At 40.7% G+C, this 18,357-nt stretch overlaps 1 protein-coding gene across 1 annotated transcript in view; it reads right to left on the bottom strand.

The window, feature by feature from the left end:
• Nucleotides 1-18,035, bottom strand: part of FNDC7 (fibronectin type III domain containing 7) — a 28,063-nt gene extending 10,028 nt beyond the window's left edge. The window contains 6 exon segments of the mRNA XM_020998255.2: nucleotides 127-384; nucleotides 2,302-2,556; nucleotides 5,868-6,125; nucleotides 9,410-9,670; nucleotides 10,950-11,204; nucleotides 17,812-18,035. Coding sequence (XP_020853914.2) covers nucleotides 127-384; nucleotides 2,302-2,556; nucleotides 5,868-6,125; nucleotides 9,410-9,670; nucleotides 10,950-11,204; nucleotides 17,812-17,965 — 1,441 coding nt within the window. The 5' untranslated portion in view covers nucleotides 17,966-18,035.
• Between the last annotated feature and the right edge of the window lie 322 nt (nucleotides 18,036-18,357).

Here is an 18,357-nt window from a genome sequence, read left to right on the forward strand (position 1 = left end):
GGCATCATTTTGCACATAGACATTATTTTAAAAAAAACTTGCTGGTTCCTGATTTATATGGGTCAATGATGATCTGTCTCTGCTTTGAAACTACAACAAGGTTTGGAATAGAAGCTCTAACCGTACCTGTTGTCACACACTGGGGAGCACAAGATATATTGCTCCCCCTGATTCCACTGAAAGAATACACAGTGACATTATACACAGTGTCACACTGCAGGGCAGAAAGGGTGCAGGCACTAGCAGTGTCATTGCACTCAATCACATGGTTCCCATCAACAGCTTTTGTTTCATACATTTCAGCACCACGGACAGGAGACCAGACAAGCTCAGCGGTATCACTGGAGACAAACACTGGTTTAATGTCACTAGGACAGCAAGGAGCTAAAGGGAATAAGCACAGAAAGTGACAGTCAGTAACATTTGCCATGAGCAATGATGGTCAGTGTGAAATGTTATGCTAGAGTGGAAGGAGGAATCACAAGATTGAGTTTATCTTTCTGTCTCTGCCAATGATACATTATGTGGTCTTTGTTTTACCCTCCATAAAATGGAAATGATACCTGGGATATACTGAACTCAATAAGATATCATAAATATCCAAAAAAATAAATCCAATTCTTTGTCCCAAAAGCCATTGGCCAGATTTCATAAACTTGTTTTTTCTGTGGCAGAGGGAATATTAACCTCTTTCTCCTTTTTTTAGCCCCATCATCACCTCCAAATGTCAGGCCAGACAAAATTAAAGAAGGTATTATTGTATAAACAGATCCTGGGAAAACCCTACAGACCTTCATTGAAGATTTCTGGTAAAAATCAAGTTCTGTGGCTCTGCCCATGAAAAAGTCCAGAATTTCCCTAGAAAACCTATTCTTTCAATCTTTACCGAACTTACTGACCCATCAAGGTCAAGCTCAGAACTTATCTTCTCCATAAGACTTTCCCTGATTGCTCCAGCACATATTGATTTCTTCTTTGAATGACTACAGCCCTGATTGTCTCATTAGGTTACTTCATTTCAAAAGGTATCAAGTAACTTGTGTGCAAGATATCATGTTAAACACTGTAGGGGTTACAAAGATGAACAAGACATTGTCCCTGCCTTTAAGAAGCTTTTTCATGGAAAGATGAGACATGCACACAAAAAAAATTCTATGTAACGTAGAAAGTAATCAGTATAGAAGGAGACATATAATGTACTATGTGAACATTTCTGGTAGGAGGGACCAGGAAAGGCTTCAAGGAGGAGATGGCATTTAATCTGACCTTTCAGGATTGCCAGGATTTCATCATGGGAGATGTGGTTGGGTGGGAAAGGTGCAAAAAAAATTGAAAATCAAGACATAGGAGGAAAGGCCAGAGTGTGTTCAGGGGTGGATTAGTGGTCCAGTTTTCTAGAACACATAGTGAAAGATGATGCTGTAAAGGTAGCTATGAGGGGTCCAACAGCCCATGCGGAGAAGCTGTTGGAGGGAAGCATCAGAGGTTCTAGCCACTAACAGAATGATGAGTGGAAAAAAACACCTGGAGGAGGCATCAATGCCCAAGGATCCTGAGTTCCCTCAACTGACTAGACATTGATTCTCTGGAAAGTGATGAGTGGGAAAGCACTGGGAATTCCTACTTGGTCCTGAGGGGGATGATTGATGAAGAAGTCTGAATGTGAGCAATTTAATGATTTTCTGGGAACTCAGGGGTTTGGGGCATGTGTATGGCATTGGTCTGACTAAAGTTGCAGACTTACTTCCTGCATGGCAGATGTTTTGACATGTTTTATTTTATTTCTTTTCTTCTATGAGTAAGGAGCAATATACAGAGAAACCGTGTTTATGTGATCAGTCCCACTCTACTATGCTAAAATGACTTTGTTGAAATGCAGCCCAAAGAGAAGAATGTGGAGTTTTCCCAGGGGTTAGGAGATGAGCCAAGAAACTAATTGGATAAATCAATACAGGTCACACAACCTATACTAATACAAGCCTCCCCCAAAAAGAAGTGGAGCTAGAGGATAGAAGTAACCACATTTCTGAGAGCCATAAAAAGCTTGGTATTTCCCCTGTGGACATTTTGGTGTTGAATGGCACACATTACCACTGAGGTGAATTGGAGATTTCCATCACCTGATGCTTATTATGGGATCAGGCAAGGGGGCTAGCAATATCACTGATGGTCAGATTTTCCACTCTTTATTCAACTCCATTGAGTAACTCTAAGTGAATTCTACAGGGAAATGAATGATCTGTGGTGTTCTCATGTCTGGTGAATCCTCACCCCCCTGGGTAGGTATCCCATGCTGCTTACCTGTTGTGTAGTTGAACACATCACCCAAAGGGCTCTGCCCTGCCGCATTGTAGGCAAAGACACTAATGAAGTATGTGAAGCCACAATCAGATGGGAAACTGCATCGGGTCAATGATGTGTTACAATGCACCTCCAAACCATCATCGCTTTTCACAAAAGCCACATAGTAATCTCCAAATTCAACATCAGACCATGAGACAGACAGGTGACCAGGATTGTCTTCTTGGATTGAGATGCTTCTGGGTGCACAAGCAACTAGGAAAACATTTAAAGACAGAGAGATTTTATCTGTTTCTTTGCCATGGCATAGGACTTCCGAGCAATTCAAGATAGCAACTGTTTGAATTCTATTACAGACCAGGTTTAGTAAATTGTGTTGTAAAGACTGGCAGTGTATTGTAAATCAGTATTAGAAGAGATTCCTGAGGGACCAACAGTTGAATTTCAAGACCTAGTACAGTGAAAGCCAATGAACTATACAGATTTTTTTTGTTTGGTGGGGGGAGGTACATCAAATATCACTTGAAATAAATGGGACTTTTGTTATTTTCATAGCAATGAAAGCATTAATTCAACAAACATTTATTAAGTATTTACGGCATGCAAGGTGCTGGGTGTGTGAAGATAGACACTATTAATAATGCGCATTTAAGGAACTTGCAATCCAGTGGTGTGTGTGTATAGGTTGAAGGAGGAGGGAGGATACACATGCTCAAATAACTATTTTAAGACAAAGTGAAATAAGTACAATGGAGAGTGGTAGGTACAGGCAAAAGAGGTTTAAACCAAGTGCTGTGAGTAGTTCTCGGAAGGAGAGGTCTCTGCCTGGGGAGACTGAAGCATCAGGGAAGGCTCTGAGGATCAGGAGGTGCCTGAGTTGGGTCTTAAAAGGAGGGCTGGACTTCAACAGAAAGCTGAGGCAGAGGAGTCCTTTCCAGGCAGGGAGGCAAAGGTCTAAAGATAGGAGAGTTCAGGCTGAATAAGACTTCACCTTATCTACTTTTGTATCCCCTAGTGCTTTCAATGGGGCAGCTAGGTGGTGCAGTGGATAGAGCACCAGGCTGGAGTCAGAAAGACCTGAGTTCAGATTTGACCTCAGACACTTATTAGCTGTGTAACTCTGGGCAAGTTACTTAACTCTGTTTAACCTCAGTTTCCTCGTCTGTGAAATGAGCTGGAGAAGGAAATCAATAATCACTCCAGTATCTCTGCCAAGAAAACCCCAAATAGAGTCATGAAGATTCTGAAATGACTATACGACAGCAACAAAGTGCTTTCAATATAACACTGGGTGTCCCAAAAGTCTCAGGATGGTTTTCAGCTTCAATAGCTCAAAGACTTTTGGGGCCACCCTACTGAATCAGAATAAAAACCTCAGAATTGGAAATGACTTTGAAAGACATTTAATTCATCTCATACGGCATGCCTGAGAGGTGGTCCGGCCTTTGCTTCAAGACCTCTAGTAAGGGGGACCCCCAGTGCAGTCAAATTTTTAGATGGCTCTAATTGTATTTTTACTTCAAGCCTCAGTTTATTTTTTTTGTAACTTCTACTCATTGCTCCTAGTTAATTTGTTTTGTTTTGGTTTTTTGGTGGGGTTTGGTGATTCTGTCCTCTGGGCCAAATTAGAACAAATCTAAACCTTCTTCCAAATGACAACCCTTTAGATACTTGAACACAGCTACCACAACCCTCCCTCTTCCCCTCAAGTCTTCTCCAGGTAAAACATTTCTAGTCCCTTCAACTTATCTTAATGTTACATGAGCTCAAGACTCTTCATCAAACTGGTTGCTCTTCTCTGGATACTCTCCAGCTTAGTTGCTGAATTTGATTTGATTTGATTTATTGGATTGGATTTTTTTTAAGGCAATTGGAGCTAAGTGACTTGCCCAAGGTCACGCAACTAGTAAATGTCAAGTGTTTGGTCTGAGGCTGGATTTGAACTCAGGTCCTCCTGACTTCAGGGCCAGTGCTCTATCCACTGTGCCACCTGGCTGACCCAACATTTACTTTTTTTTAAGGCATTTTTAATTTAGGCAATTTAAGTAACATGCCCAGGGTCACACAGCTAGTGTCAAGTGTTTGGTCTGAAGCCGAATTTGAACTCAGGTCCTCCTGACTTCAGGGCCAGTGCTCTATCCACTGTGCCACCTAGCTGCCCTTGTTGTATTGGAGTTTGCCTGTACCAAAGGTGAGGCAAATCCAGACTGTGTATAAAGAAGAAGGATGTGGAATGGGCAGCTATTTCATTACTGTCATACTTTTTAAAGAAATTATGCCTGTATAAAGAGTCTCCAGATAAGGAAAAAATTCCTACTTTCTGGTTTCCAGGTTGCACAACAGGCAGCAGTTGGTATGACATATTTTCTGTAGCTTCTGGAATGAATCTTAGGAAGGAAGGTAAGATACTATCCACAATGGACAGACAGGAGCTCTAGTATGATAAATGTTACTCGGTGGTAATCAGGAGAAGTGATGTATTTTTTTTAATGTTATGAGAATTTCTAGTAAATAATTCATAGCAAACCACATTGGAAATAGAAGTAGCTAATGTTTGTTGTTATGTCTGGGTTTTAGTAATGCCTCATTATACAGCATCATCAGAGAATAAAATGTCCTGGGTGAATGAATTTTCCAAGCAACTGAAGTTTTGCCCTTTTAAATCCCCAGACGATTTTAATTCTAACTTTTTTTTTAAGGATATCATTTTCTTCCTATTTATACCACTGATACAGCCTTTAAGAACTCAGGATAACTTCCATGCCATTATGAAACATCAGAGTAGGCTTTTGGTATTCATTTTTATTTGTACAAAAAGTAATTTAAAAAAACTTTTAAAAGTAAAAATATAGAAATATTCCAATATGTACTTTAGGACTTCATTCCCTAATGGTTAGAGCTATCCCAAAGTACAAGTTGCCTTGGAAGATAGCAGGTTTTTCCTTCACTAGAAGTCTTCAAGCTAAGATAAGATGACTTATTGGGTAGGCTATCAAGAGAATTCCTTTTCAAACAGGAGAGCCCCTCCAACCCTGAAATTCTGCGATGCAGAGCCCACTTTTAATTAGGAAATCATTCTTGTATCAGTTCTAGACATCCTGGATTCTGTAGCAAGGAGGAAGGAACATTGTCTCTGGTGTCAGGACCTTAGTTTAAATCCCATCTTCTTTGCCACTTACTACCTGTGCCTCAGTTTCCTCATCTGTAAAATGAAAGGAGTGGACTAAATAGCTGGTGAGATTCCTTCAACCTCTAAATAGATGATCCTATGAATAATTGGCTGTTATTGGTAGAATCAAGACTATGTGTAGCTAAAGCTTGGGCAGAGTTTCCAGCATTTGCCAGGCATATTTTTCAATTTTGCCAAAACTCTCCCTTGTTCCCTATATCCCTCCACTTTGTGCCCTTTAGAATGGGGTTTATGTTCTAATGATAGTCAGGCCCCTATTTCATAAATTGCTTCTTCTAGTGCACTCAGAGGGGCCTTGGTGCTGAAGGTCTTTGGAGGAGCATTATTGGCACCTTGACCCATTAATCCCATGATGAACATGACATGTTTTACATACCAGTCTTTAAGTTCACTGTTGCTGTTGAGTGACTAGACCCAGCATCATTACTTGCTAAAATGGAAAGGGCATACTCAGTTCCGCACTGGAGAGCAGAGATAGTGCAGGAAGTAGATGCTGTACTACAATTCAGCTTTGAAGCCTCACTGGAGGCTGTCACAGTATAACTGAAAGCTCCTTCCGTTGGCATCCATGAAACAGTTGCCTTCCACGTCCCGCTATCAAAAGAGACTTGGATGTCTGCTGGGGCATGAGGACCTAGAGGGTTTTTTTGAGAAACAATTTGTTAAGATGTTTCACATTCCAGAAAGAGTCAAGGTAAGATTTAGTAGAATTTCAGGACCTAGTCCAAGTGTGGTGGTACAGGCCTGTTCTCCTACTACTAGGAGAGCAGAGGATGGTGGATCTCTTGAGCTTGGGGTTCTGAGCTATAGTAGACTCTGATGATCAGGTGATCACAGTGACTTTGATAATGGTGAATCCTTGAGAGCAGGTGGCCACTAGGTTGTCTAAAGAGGCCTAAGTTGGTCCAGGTCAGAAATGGAGTAGGTCAAAGGTCCTGTGCTAATCAGTAGTGTAATCAGGCCTAATCCTGATTAGGATTACTAACCCCTGAGTTCCTCCCCTGGGTAAAATGGGGAGACCTAGTCTTAAAAAATGGGCAGCTAGGTGGAGCAGTGGATAAAATGCATGCCTGAGGTCAGGAAGACTCATCTTTGTGAGTTTAAATCTGGACTCAGCCTAGCTGTGTGACCCTGGATAAGTCACTTAACCCTGTTTGCCTCAGTTTCCTCATCTGCAAAATGACCTGGAGAAGGAAATGTTAAACCACTCAGGTATCTTTGCCAAGAAAACCAAAAATGGGATCACTGAGTTGGACACAACTGAACAACAACAGTCTTAAAATATATATATATATATATATACATATATATATATATATGTATATATATATATATATGTATATATATATATATATATATATATTCAGGAATTGAAGATTATTTCCCTCCACAGGTATCTGAATTCAGCAAAAATTTACCTTGACGTGGGACAGAGGGTAAGTCACATAACTTCTGATTCCTCATTTGTAAAATGGATCCTGTAGCATCTACCCTAATCATCTGTCAGGATTGTTGGAAACATCAAATTAAATGATAGTCGTGCAAGTTATTTTACAAACTGAAAGTGTGGTACAAGTATAAGCTATTATTGAGTAGTAGATTTGTTTAAAGATTACTTACTACTCCACAGAGATACTAGAAGTTGAAGAAAACATTTTAAGTATTTAGGAATCTCTGACAATTGCCAAAAACTGGAACTCAGGTTTCCTGAGATCTGCTATTAACTAGAGGAGTGCTCTTGGATAAATTATTTTACCTCTCTGGGAGTCAATTTTGTCATCTATAAAATAATAGGTTCAGACTAAAATGTCTGCAAGATCTGTATTTATTGCTCTCCTACACAAAGATTATGTGAGTATTTCAATTTTTCTCTGGAGATGATATTGATGAAGATCCTAGCCTCAGTCCTGAAGCAACACAAGGAGGTACTTATCATTTTGACCCAATGGCCAGCCTTCAATCAAAAGAATTAATTTTTAAGTTCCCTTGGCAGCGCTTCTTAAACTGTGTTTTGCGACTCCATGGGGTTGCAGACAATTTGGCAACAGTAAAAGGTTTCTGAACATGAAACAACCAAAAATTAATTAAAAATCAAATGCATACTGAATCCAAGGTGTTTCTGACAGCACTTTCCTGTGTTGCAATCAGGCAACTTCCCTGCAGCTTTGGCTCTAGACACAAAGCATGTGTACTTTGCACTGCACATGCCCTCAGGCCAATGACTGCTGCCAAAACAGGAAAAGGGGCCTTGAGTGGAAAAAGTTTAAGAAGCCCTGCCCTAGCCAGCAGCTTCTCTTCCCCTAAGCAACCTAAAGCACCACCAGATGGCTACCAAATGACAGAAACAAACATCAGAAGGCTGCAAAACACACATGCCTCCTCTTTGTTTTGATGCTTGTAAAGCAAGGCATGTAACTTCGCAGTTGCTGAAAGTCACTTTTATATAGACTATAAATGCATATTTTTGACTTCCTAAAGTGTTTTAGAGTTTTCAATAGTCCCAGCTGTCCTATAGGAAAAATTGTATAACTCGTGCTTTTTTCCCCTGACAATATAAAAAAATGAAATGGGAAATAAAGAATGAACTCCTTTAAAAATAACAATATTTTATTAGATCTTCATCCTCATGCCCACAAAGAATCTCTTATTCTGAATCAAAACATCTATATCAAACCATCTTTGTGTGTGTGTGTGTGTGTGTGTGTGTGTGTGTTTGTACTGAATTTTAACTTCACAATTGCTGTTGGCTTCCTAGAACAACACCATCCTTCGCTGTGTGATATTGGATGTGTGGTACATTTGAAAAAGTTATAGATAGGATTGGTGATAGGCCATGTCTATTCAAAACAACCTTTCTTATCACATTCAATAACCATTTAAAAACTTACAAGGAACCTCCGAGAATGCTGATCATGTGATAATAAATGAATAGATCCAGTGGTAACAGGTATAACCCAGGCTGGTCTGGGCATGTCTAATTCTCCTAAAACAGAGATGCCCTTGAAGGGCTTTCTGAGCATGCCCCGTGTGCCTAATGTGGAGACTGCTGCATTCCCTACCATACGGGTAGAGGTAGCTTTCTGTGATTGGCTGCCTGAGCCTTTAAAATTAGATTTAAAAACCTTATCTACTGAGTCCCGAGGGTGAAGATCCCAGTTTAATCATAGCGTGGGCACTATGAACTAAACTAGGGAGAAGGGAAGGATTCTCCTTCCCCTGTTCTCTCTCTTTTACCCCAGCTCTGAGAAAGCAGCCTGGGGAGGTTTGGTCTATTCTATGTTTTTGGCCTCCTCAGTTTTAGGGGTTGGAGGTGAACCCTATGGAACTGGGAAGTCAAGCCATGGAGACTTGGAGCCAGTATTGTAGGTGGGATAGTGCAGCCAGCCAGGCATGGAAGAACTGAGTAGCCAGGGTGCCTAGGACTTAAGTCCCAGGGCGGTTTTGGACTTGGAACTTTGCTCTATAAGAACTGATCTAAGCCATGAACTTAATCTTCTTCCCCTCCCCAGAAACTGAGGTGGTGCAATGGAGAGAGGAAGATTATGCCTCCCATATGCTGGGGGAGTAAGTTTTTATGTTTATCATTATACCTTTAGAAGTAAATATTTCTTTATAAAAGCTAATCTGACTGTTAGTGGCTAATGAAACTGGGAGCACCCTCTCTCTACCTGGTGGAACACTATCCATGAGGGCTGGAGCCATGTGCAGAGACCTTAGGTCCCTCTCTACCCCCCCCCAACCCTCTTAAGGGTACAGGGAAATCTGGGGCTAGGGTGGAATATAACCTGCCTGGCCTTCAGGTGGTGGGGGCCAGGGTGGTTTGTATTACATGTGGGTCTTCATATTCTCTTTTAGCAGTTCTTAGAAATTACTAGTTGCATTACGCTGAGCTAAATGATATTTCTTTAAAGGGCTTACTTGTTCTCTGATTATAAGTAGAATCATCTCCAGGGATCCCATTAGCATTCCAGGCATATGCCTTTATGGTATAAAGCGTTCCTGCATCTAAACTGGTGAAGGTCAAAGAGGTATTGGTGGTATTCTCTTTCCACATCCTACCCAAGCCATTGGAACGCATGATGGACACAGAGAATCTGACTGCCATGGACACAGCTTCCCACCGTACCAGGATCGAGTCAGAACTGGGGGAACTCACATCCAAGACGGGGGCAGCCAAGACTGAAAAGGTAGAAAAGAATTCACTGTCCTTTGAGACCTACACATGCAAATTGCTTCAGAAAAACCAAATGTAGCACAATACAAACTTAAAATTAAAAAGCAAGTAAATGTGGGATTGTCATTTATATTGCCAAAGAAGTCTTTGCTTTACAAAAAGATTCATAGGAGGGTTCTTTCAAATAGTGACTCCCCCAGTATTTTGAGGCATTTGCTTACAAGTCACTGTCTACTCTACTGAGTTCCTGGTAGGAGAGAAATTATAAGTGTTAGGAACCTCTAACAGTTGTAGATGAATCAGAGATGAAAATTGAACGATCTAAGGAATTTGAAGGGTGGCACAATGGATAGAGTGCCAGGCCTAAAGTCAGGAAGACTCATCTTCCAATCTGGCCTCAGACACTTACTAGCTCTGTGATGCTGGCCAAGTCACTTAATCCTGTTTGCCTCAGTTCTTCATCTGTAAAGTGAGCTGGAGAAGGAAATGGCAAGCTACTTTCAGGATCTTGGCCAAGAAAACCCCAAATAGGGACAGGAAGAGTCAGATAGGACTGAAAAAATGACTGAACAACAATAGAGTTTAAATGTAAGTCAGTGGGAAAATATAATTTGACTTAGACAAAACTTCTCGATTCCATATCAAGGTGCCCTTGTACACATTTATATTTAGTAATTAATGTTGCCACCCAAAAGCCAAATAAGAGTAAATCTTGGCATGTATTTCAATATATGTCAAACTGCTACCAAATCCCACCCACCTGTGCTGTATTCACCAGTGGTCTTTGGGGATTTGGATATGTGGGAAGGATCAGTGATTTCATTAGGCACAGGTAACTTCTAGTATGGGAAGTGATTTTGCCAGTTGAAGAAGATTACAACCTTCTCTGATTTGGTAGATAAGTGTCAGGAAGTTACAAGAGTCACATGGAGTTTAAGTGGACTTCGATGGGTGGTGTAGCTTTGTATCAGAAGTAGGATTGGACCCCAGGTCTTCCTCGAACCATCTAAAAATATTTCCCTAATTTAAGTAATCTAATACTTTTCAAGAAAGCCTCTCTGCCCCGTAATGGCCTGATTTTGGATAATCACATTTGACATTTAAGTTACATTTTTCCTCAAATACATCCAACTTCACAAGCAGTACTATTTCTCATAATTCTTCTGTGCCCTGGACCTCAGACACTCATTCTGTACCAAATTTTAATGCATATTGGTTATACCAATTCTCAAGCAAGTTCATGTTCTTTTACTGATTTAAATTGCCCAGGGATTGAATAGCTACCTGTCTTTGCCTTCTTGGGAGGTGATGCCTGGCTTCTTCCTCCAGCATTGACTGATCTGATGGTGATTTTGTACATGGTAGCTGCCTTCAGGCCTGACACTGTGCCTGGTGAATTGGTGACTGTTGTTTCGATGAAGGACTCTCCATCTTGGGCTGTGAGGAGATAACTGGTAGCCCCTGGCACAGGTGCCCATTCCACAGTGATGCTGTTGCTAAGTTTGGAATAAGCCTGATCAATAATGGGTATTTCTGGAGCTAAAAACAAAATCAGTAGTCAAATATTGTATTAGTAAGGACATTGACAATAACCACTGCCCACATCCCTTCTGCCTTTCAAACACATGCATTCTTATTACACTGCTAACAAGTTCTCTTCACCAGCTAGGTGGTCTAGCGGATAGAGCACTAGGCCTGGGGTCAAAAGGATCTGAGTTCAGGTTCAGCCTATCTATATGACCCTGGAAAAGCCCCTTAACCTCTGTCTGCTTCAGTTTCCTCAACTGTAAAATGGAGATAATGATAATACCTCCCAAGATTTTTGTGAGGAACAAATGAGATAATATTTGTAAAGTGTTTGGCACATAGTAGGCACCTAATAAATGCTTGTTCCCTTCTCCTTCCCCTTTCTCCATCCTTTCTGCTCTTGTCATCATCCTATCTCTTTCCCCATCAGACCCCTGGACTTCGACCCTGGATTCCCTTGGTCTCATAAGTGAGCTTTTGCTTTAATTTGCCAAGATCTAGGCTTCTGAGTCACTTCTCTGCCATCTCTTCACCACATTGAAACAAGGCCTTATTCCATCCCCTTTCACCTTTGTGTGTTGTCTCCTCCCATTAGAATGTGAGCTCCTTGAGGGCAAAGACTGTCTTGCTTGTTTATTCTTGTATCCTCAGTGCTACATCAGTCCCTGGCATTGAGTAAGCCCTTAATAAACATTTTATCTATCTGTCCATCTCTTAGATGAAGACAGAGGAAAAAAAGGCAAAATGATTTACCCACAGAGACATCTAGGAAGTACAAAGGAAAGGCAGAATTACAGCTGAGAGCTGTTGACAATCATTTGGAGATGGATTTGAAGGAACAGGGGTGGGGGAAAGAAGGAGGGAGTGTGAGAAATTTTCCCTTTGAAAAGGATTTAAAAAAGGATTGGAAAGTGAGGAGGAGATGAGAAGAAAGGTGAGATCAGCAGTGGCCTTCTGCCTGTGGGAAGTCTGCCTGGAGCTAGATACCTTGGGAATTGGCCCGATTGGCTTTGTGGTAACCCACTGGAACACTCTGCCTTCAATTTAAAATCATAGATTTTCAAAGCTGAAATTATCTAGTACAACACTATCATTTTATAGAAAGAGAAACTAATGAATCCTCCAAAATCTTCCTTATCCCACAACTTTACTGAGGCGGCCTTCTCATCTAAGTATATGATGACTCACCCATGCAAAAAAAAAGAAAAAAAGAAAAAGAGAATTTTTTAAAACCCCAAATTCTTCTGTTCCTGTTCACAGACAACCATTTCTTTCTGTACAATGGCCTAGACATTTGGCAGCCTCTCAAGAATAATTCCACAAAGATGAACAATATACCCACTGTGTGATGGCCAAGCATTCTTTCGACATTATGCAGGTATGTTTCTCTCTTGCCATCTCTTAAAAAATTATGACAGTGATTCTCTTGCCAGAGAAGGTGGCACTACACTGAAGGCAGCATAATGTGGTAGGGCATATACTCACCTACAGTGTAATGTCATAGGGAGTCTACTCACTAGACAGAGACTTAGAAGGTGTGGCTTTGGGCAAGTCTCTGAACCATTCTAGACCTCAGTTTACTGATCTCTATAGGGAAATGTTCAGAATTGGAAGCAGAAATTAGCTTTGGCTTTGCTACTTAACACCTGCGTGATCTGCAGCAAATCATTTATTGTCTCTGAGTCTCAGCTTCCTTAATATTAACAAAAAAAATAATGAGGTTGTACTAGATGAATTGTAAAGTCCTTGGTAGTTCTAAATATCTGAGCCTAGAAGAATTGTTTTGCTTTCACTACCTGCCTTACAGTGTTGTGAGGAAAGCGCTTCCTAAGCTTCAGAGTTCTGTGGGGACGTTAATTATATTGAACCATCCTGCCAGGGTAGTTGACCCTTTAAAAGAGACTCATAAGATCATACACTTAGAACTGGAAGGCACCTTCAATGCTGTGTAATTCAACCTCTTCATTTCACAGATGAGAAAACTGAGGCCTATAGAGGTTAGATGACTTCTCATGGTCCAACAGCTAGTAAGCAAATTTGAACCCAGGTCTTCCAAATTTCAAATCCAGCTTATCTCCAATTTATGTGTATCTTTTGGGGCATAGTTGTTTGCATTTTGCTTCCTCCATTAGACTGTGAGCTCCTTGAAGGCAGGAACTATTTTTTTGTCTTTCTTTTTGTCCCTCAGGCTTAACATGATACATGGAACATAGTATACATTTATTGACTTGTCTTGTTGACTGAGTTTTGAAGGAAGCCAGGGCTTGTAAAAGGAAGGGGTGTGAAAAGAATGTGTTCAAGGCATGGAGGAGGATGGCTTTAATGCATTATTTTGCCTCCTCTATTCCCTTCCCCTCCAAACTTCTCTATCTCTAGTGAGAATAATACCATTTTTCTAGTGACCCAGGCACACAATGTCAGCGCTATCCTTGATTCTTCCCCAGTCCTCCTCTCCCCTCCCATATCCAATCAATTGTCATCTTGTCACTCATGCCTCTGGAACATATCTCATATCTTTCTACTAATAATACCACCTTAGTCACAGCCTTTGTCACCTCTTGCATGACAGCCTCCCATTCAGACTTTCAGTTTCCAATCTCTCTCTTCTCCAAACCTTCTCTTCGTGACAGCTGTCAAAACAATCTCCTTAAAGTACAACTTTGACCATATCTCTCCCCCGCTGGGGAACATTTTGTCTTTAGGCAAAAAGTAGGCCTTTAGGATATAATACAAACTCATCTTTGCAGTCAAAGTCCTTCCCAGTCAGGTTCTAGCCAACATTTCCAGACTTATTTCACATTACTCCCCCTCACACACTGTGTTCCAGACAAACTGGCCCTACTTTCCCAAACCTGCTTGGTCCCATCTCCCACCATGCCGGGAATGCCCTGCTCACTTCTGACTCCCTGCAAGGCTCAGCTCAGGAACTACCTCCTAACAGTACAGATTCTTTACCTTTTTCATTTCATGATCCTTTTGGCAATCTGGTGAAATCTATGGACCCCTTCTCAGAATCATATTTTAAATGCATAAAAAAACCCACATAGGATTATAAAGGAAACATTATATTGAAATGCTTATCAAAATATATATTTTTTAAAAGTTCATGCAACCCAGGTTACAAACACCTGTAGGAAGCCTTTCTTGATCTTCCTAGTTGCTCATGTAGTTCCTTGAATTATTTTGTCTTTACCTATCTGTTTACACATTATATCCCCAAGAGAAGGTAAGCTCCTTGTGGGGAACGGCTGCATTTTTTTTTCTAGCACAGTACCCTGAATGTAGTATTTTCTTAATAAATGCTTGTTGGATTGGATTGGAGAGGAAAGTACCCAGGAAGAAAATAAAAACCTCCTAGAAAGACTCGTATGGACTGATGCTGAGTGAAGTGAGCAGAACCAGGAGAACATTGTACACAGTAACAGCTGCATTGTGAGATGACTGACTTTGATAGACTTGGCTCTTCTGAGCAATGCAATGATCTGAGACATCTCCAAAAGTCTCATGATGGAAAATGCTATCCACATCCAGAGAAAGAACTATGGAATTTGAATTCAGATTGAAGCATACCATTTACCCTTTTTTTCCCTTCTGTTTTGTTTTGTTTCTTCTTTCTCTTAGTTCCTCCTATTGATTCTAATTCTTCTTTACAACATGGCTAATGTGAAAATAAGTTAAATATGTAGAGCCTATATCACAGTGTACACCATCTTGGGGAGAGAGGTCAAAAGAGAGGGGGAGAAAATTTAAAACTCAAAAGCTTATGGAAGTGAATGTTTAAAACTCAAAATAAATTAATTAATAAAAAAGAGTGCAAAAACCTGGAAAAGTCAAGGAAGAGGCCCTTGGCCTCATCTCAATATTTCCTGTTTCCCTCATTCCTCTCAAGAGAACTTGCTCTTCAAACTCCAAAAGACTCATGATGAAAAATGCTGTCTCCCTCCAGAAAAAGCACTGATGGAATCTGAATGCAGATTGAAGCATACTTTTTGTTTCCACTTTATTTTTTAGTGTTTTTTTCCCTTTTGGTCTGTGTCTTCTTTCACATGACTAATATGGAAATATGCTTTGCATGACTGCACATATACAACCTATATCAAATTGCTTACCATCTCAGGGAGTGGGTAAGGGAAGGAGGGAGAAAGGGAATTTGGAACTCAAAAACGTGTTTTTCTAATGTTAATGTTAAAATTGTCTTTACATGTAAAATAAAATATTTTTTAAAAGAGAACTTACTCTCCAATGAACTAGCACAATTATGACCATAACTTAGAATGGCTATAAGCTCTATGTAAAATTTTTGAGCCACTAAGAAGCAGAATATTTGATTTTGAGGAGCAGCAACCAATCTCAGGCCTTACTCACAGGCAGAATGAGCAGCTGTCTACATAGTGTGATTTGAGGCCTTCCCTTCTCCCCCAAAAATATCTCCCCTAGGTTCCGCTGTTACTTACTATTTTAGGTTAAAGCAATAAAAGCTACTGTTAATGTTAATTTAGAGAGGTGACACATTAAGCCACTATATTTCATTAACTCCTTATTGAATGAGTTTCAGATTAGCTAGCTACCCAGTTATCTGGCAGAGAGAGCCCTTTAGGAACAGAACATGGGACAAGTCATTTTTAATAGGGTATTAGGGGTAGAATTGGTGGCAGTGGAGATTTTTGAGCGTTCAGAATATGTGGCACTTCTCAGGAGTCTCACAATAGGGATCCCTAAGCTGTCAGTTACAACAGGAAGGGTAATCAACAGTCATAAGCCCCAGCATGTCTTGAGTATTGTGTTAGGCACTAGATTTACAAACAGTTGCCCTCAGGGAACTTGCATGAGAGTTGGGGCTGGGGTGAAGCGCATATGATCACAGATATGTAAACACAGAGTAGATAACAAAATAAAAATATAACATAATAGGGGTGTTGAGGAAGCCCAACAGCAGGAAGAATCAAGGAAAGCTTTTTGGAGGTGGCATTTGACCTGATCTAGGGATTCCAAGACCTGGAGATGAGGAGGGAGAGAATGATGACAGTAATAATAGCAAGAGACAAGAGTAGTAATGTTGGCGTTTCCACAGTGCTTTATTGCTCACAAAGTATCTTATTTGAAGAGAACAACCTCCCTCTGAGGTTGGCAGGATAAGAACAATTATTCCCATTTTGTGGCTGGAGAAACTGAGCTCAGAGAGCACAAGTTATTTGCTCAAGTCAGATGTTTAAATGGCAGATCTGGGACTTGAATCAGAGCCATTGGATGCATCCAGGATTGTTTGAGCTATGCCATGGATGGCTACCAAAGAAAAATCATGCTTTTTTCACAACTTGCCTAAAGGACTAGCCCTGAACAGCTCTAACAAGAAGAGAAAATGGATGCTTTTGTGTAATTATAACCATTTTATAAGATGAGGACAAGTCAAGTGACATCCTAAAAGTCACAGAATTGGAGGACTCGTTATTTCTTCAGAGTAGGTCTGACCATGTTGCGCCCCTTCATCAACAGACTTCCATGGCTCCCTACTACCTCTGTGATCCAATATAAATGCTCCACTTAGTGCCTGAAGCCCTTCCCGACCTGTACCCATCTACCTTTGCAATCCTCTCACTCCTTACTCCCCCCACCTTCCCCTACACTGCTCTTTTTGCTGTTGCTTCCACATCGTGCTCCATCTCCTTACTCTGCACTGGCTGTCCCCCATGCCTGCAATGCCTTTCCCCCCTCAATTTTGTCTGCTCGCTTCCTTCAAGACTTGGCTCAAGCCCACACTCTTCAAGATGTCTCTCCTGGTCCCCCTACCTCACAGCACCTCCCTTTTAGATGACCTTTAATATGCACTGTATAATAGATTCATAGATGTTGTCGCTTCTGTTAAAATGTGAGGTCCTTGAGGAAAGGGTCTCTGTTTTTGCTTTTCTTTGCATCTCCAGTTCTTAGCATGGTGCCTGGCACACAGTAGGTGCTTAATAAATGCTTGATAACTAATTATCTCCTCACTTTGTTTAATCCACTCATGACTTTTTTAAAATAACATTTTATTTTTTCCTCAATTACATGTAAAAGCAATTTTAACATTCTTTTTTTTTTTTAAACATTTTGAATTCCAAATTTAGGCTTTAAAAAACCCCCAAGTATTATTAAGTGTCTGCTATGTGCCAGGTACTCTACAGATGTTATCTATTTGATTCTCACAACTACCCTGGGAAGTAGGTGCTATTGTTATCACCATTTTGCAGATGAGGAAACTGAGGCAGACAGCAATTCAGTGACTTGCCTAGGGTCACACAGCTGGTAAGTGGTAGGATAGATTTGAACTTAGGTCTATCTGATTCCAGGTGCAAGGCTTTATCCACTATGCTACAAGATAGAGCTTGTGTTTCTTATGTGTCCTATGATCCTACTCTTCACTGCTTTGATGCTTTTAGATAATTGTTTAACTATTATATGTTCTATTCAGTTCTCAGTGGAAATAATCCACCTAATTTAAAATAATAAACACAAAAAACCAATCCTAGTGATGGGATCCCTATGATTCCCAGGATAGACTATAAAGCCACCAGCCAGGAAAACAAACTCCCATTTCCATAGTGGTAACAGAACACACCACTGGTGTCAGCTACCCAGAACTAACCTGTTAATTGCATTTTCAGTGCCTCAGCCAGCACCATCCCATTCTTATCAAGAGCATCCACTTTAATGGTATGGACGGTGTTGGGTCTGAGGGAGGCAATTGTGCCTAGAAGTGTGACATCATTGAAAAGGGCAAATATTGAAGGGCCTAACATGTTGACAGGAGTGACTGTGACCTTGTAAGACACAGCACCAGCAATCTTGGCCCACCTCAGACTAATGCTCGTGGAAGTCACATCACATATAGAGACAGTGAAGTCTGCTGAAAAGCCAAGAGATCCTTCAGTTAGCTTCCCATTATCTGTAAATAAACTCTAAGTATACTTAGAATTTCCTGAATAAGGGTGGGATCATATGTTGTCGGCAAAAGTTAGTGAGGAGGGTTAATTACTAGAACTATCTTAGCATATTAGTAGAGGCAAGAAAGGTTGGCTTAAATAAAGGCAGCATTCCAAGAAACTTGCCAATGATCAGTGGGGCTCAAGAGTAGAAAGCACAGAAAAGAGGCAGTTTACATGGGGCTTTTCCAGGTGAACCATAAGTAGTT

The sequence above is a fragment of the Phascolarctos cinereus genome, unplaced genomic scaffold (assembly GCF_003287225.1).
Source record: "Phascolarctos cinereus isolate Bilbo 61053 unplaced genomic scaffold, phaCin_HiC Scaffold_5;HRSCAF=322, whole genome shotgun sequence".
In the NCBI taxonomy this organism is placed as follows: Eukaryota; Metazoa; Chordata; class Mammalia; order Diprotodontia; family Phascolarctidae; genus Phascolarctos; species Phascolarctos cinereus.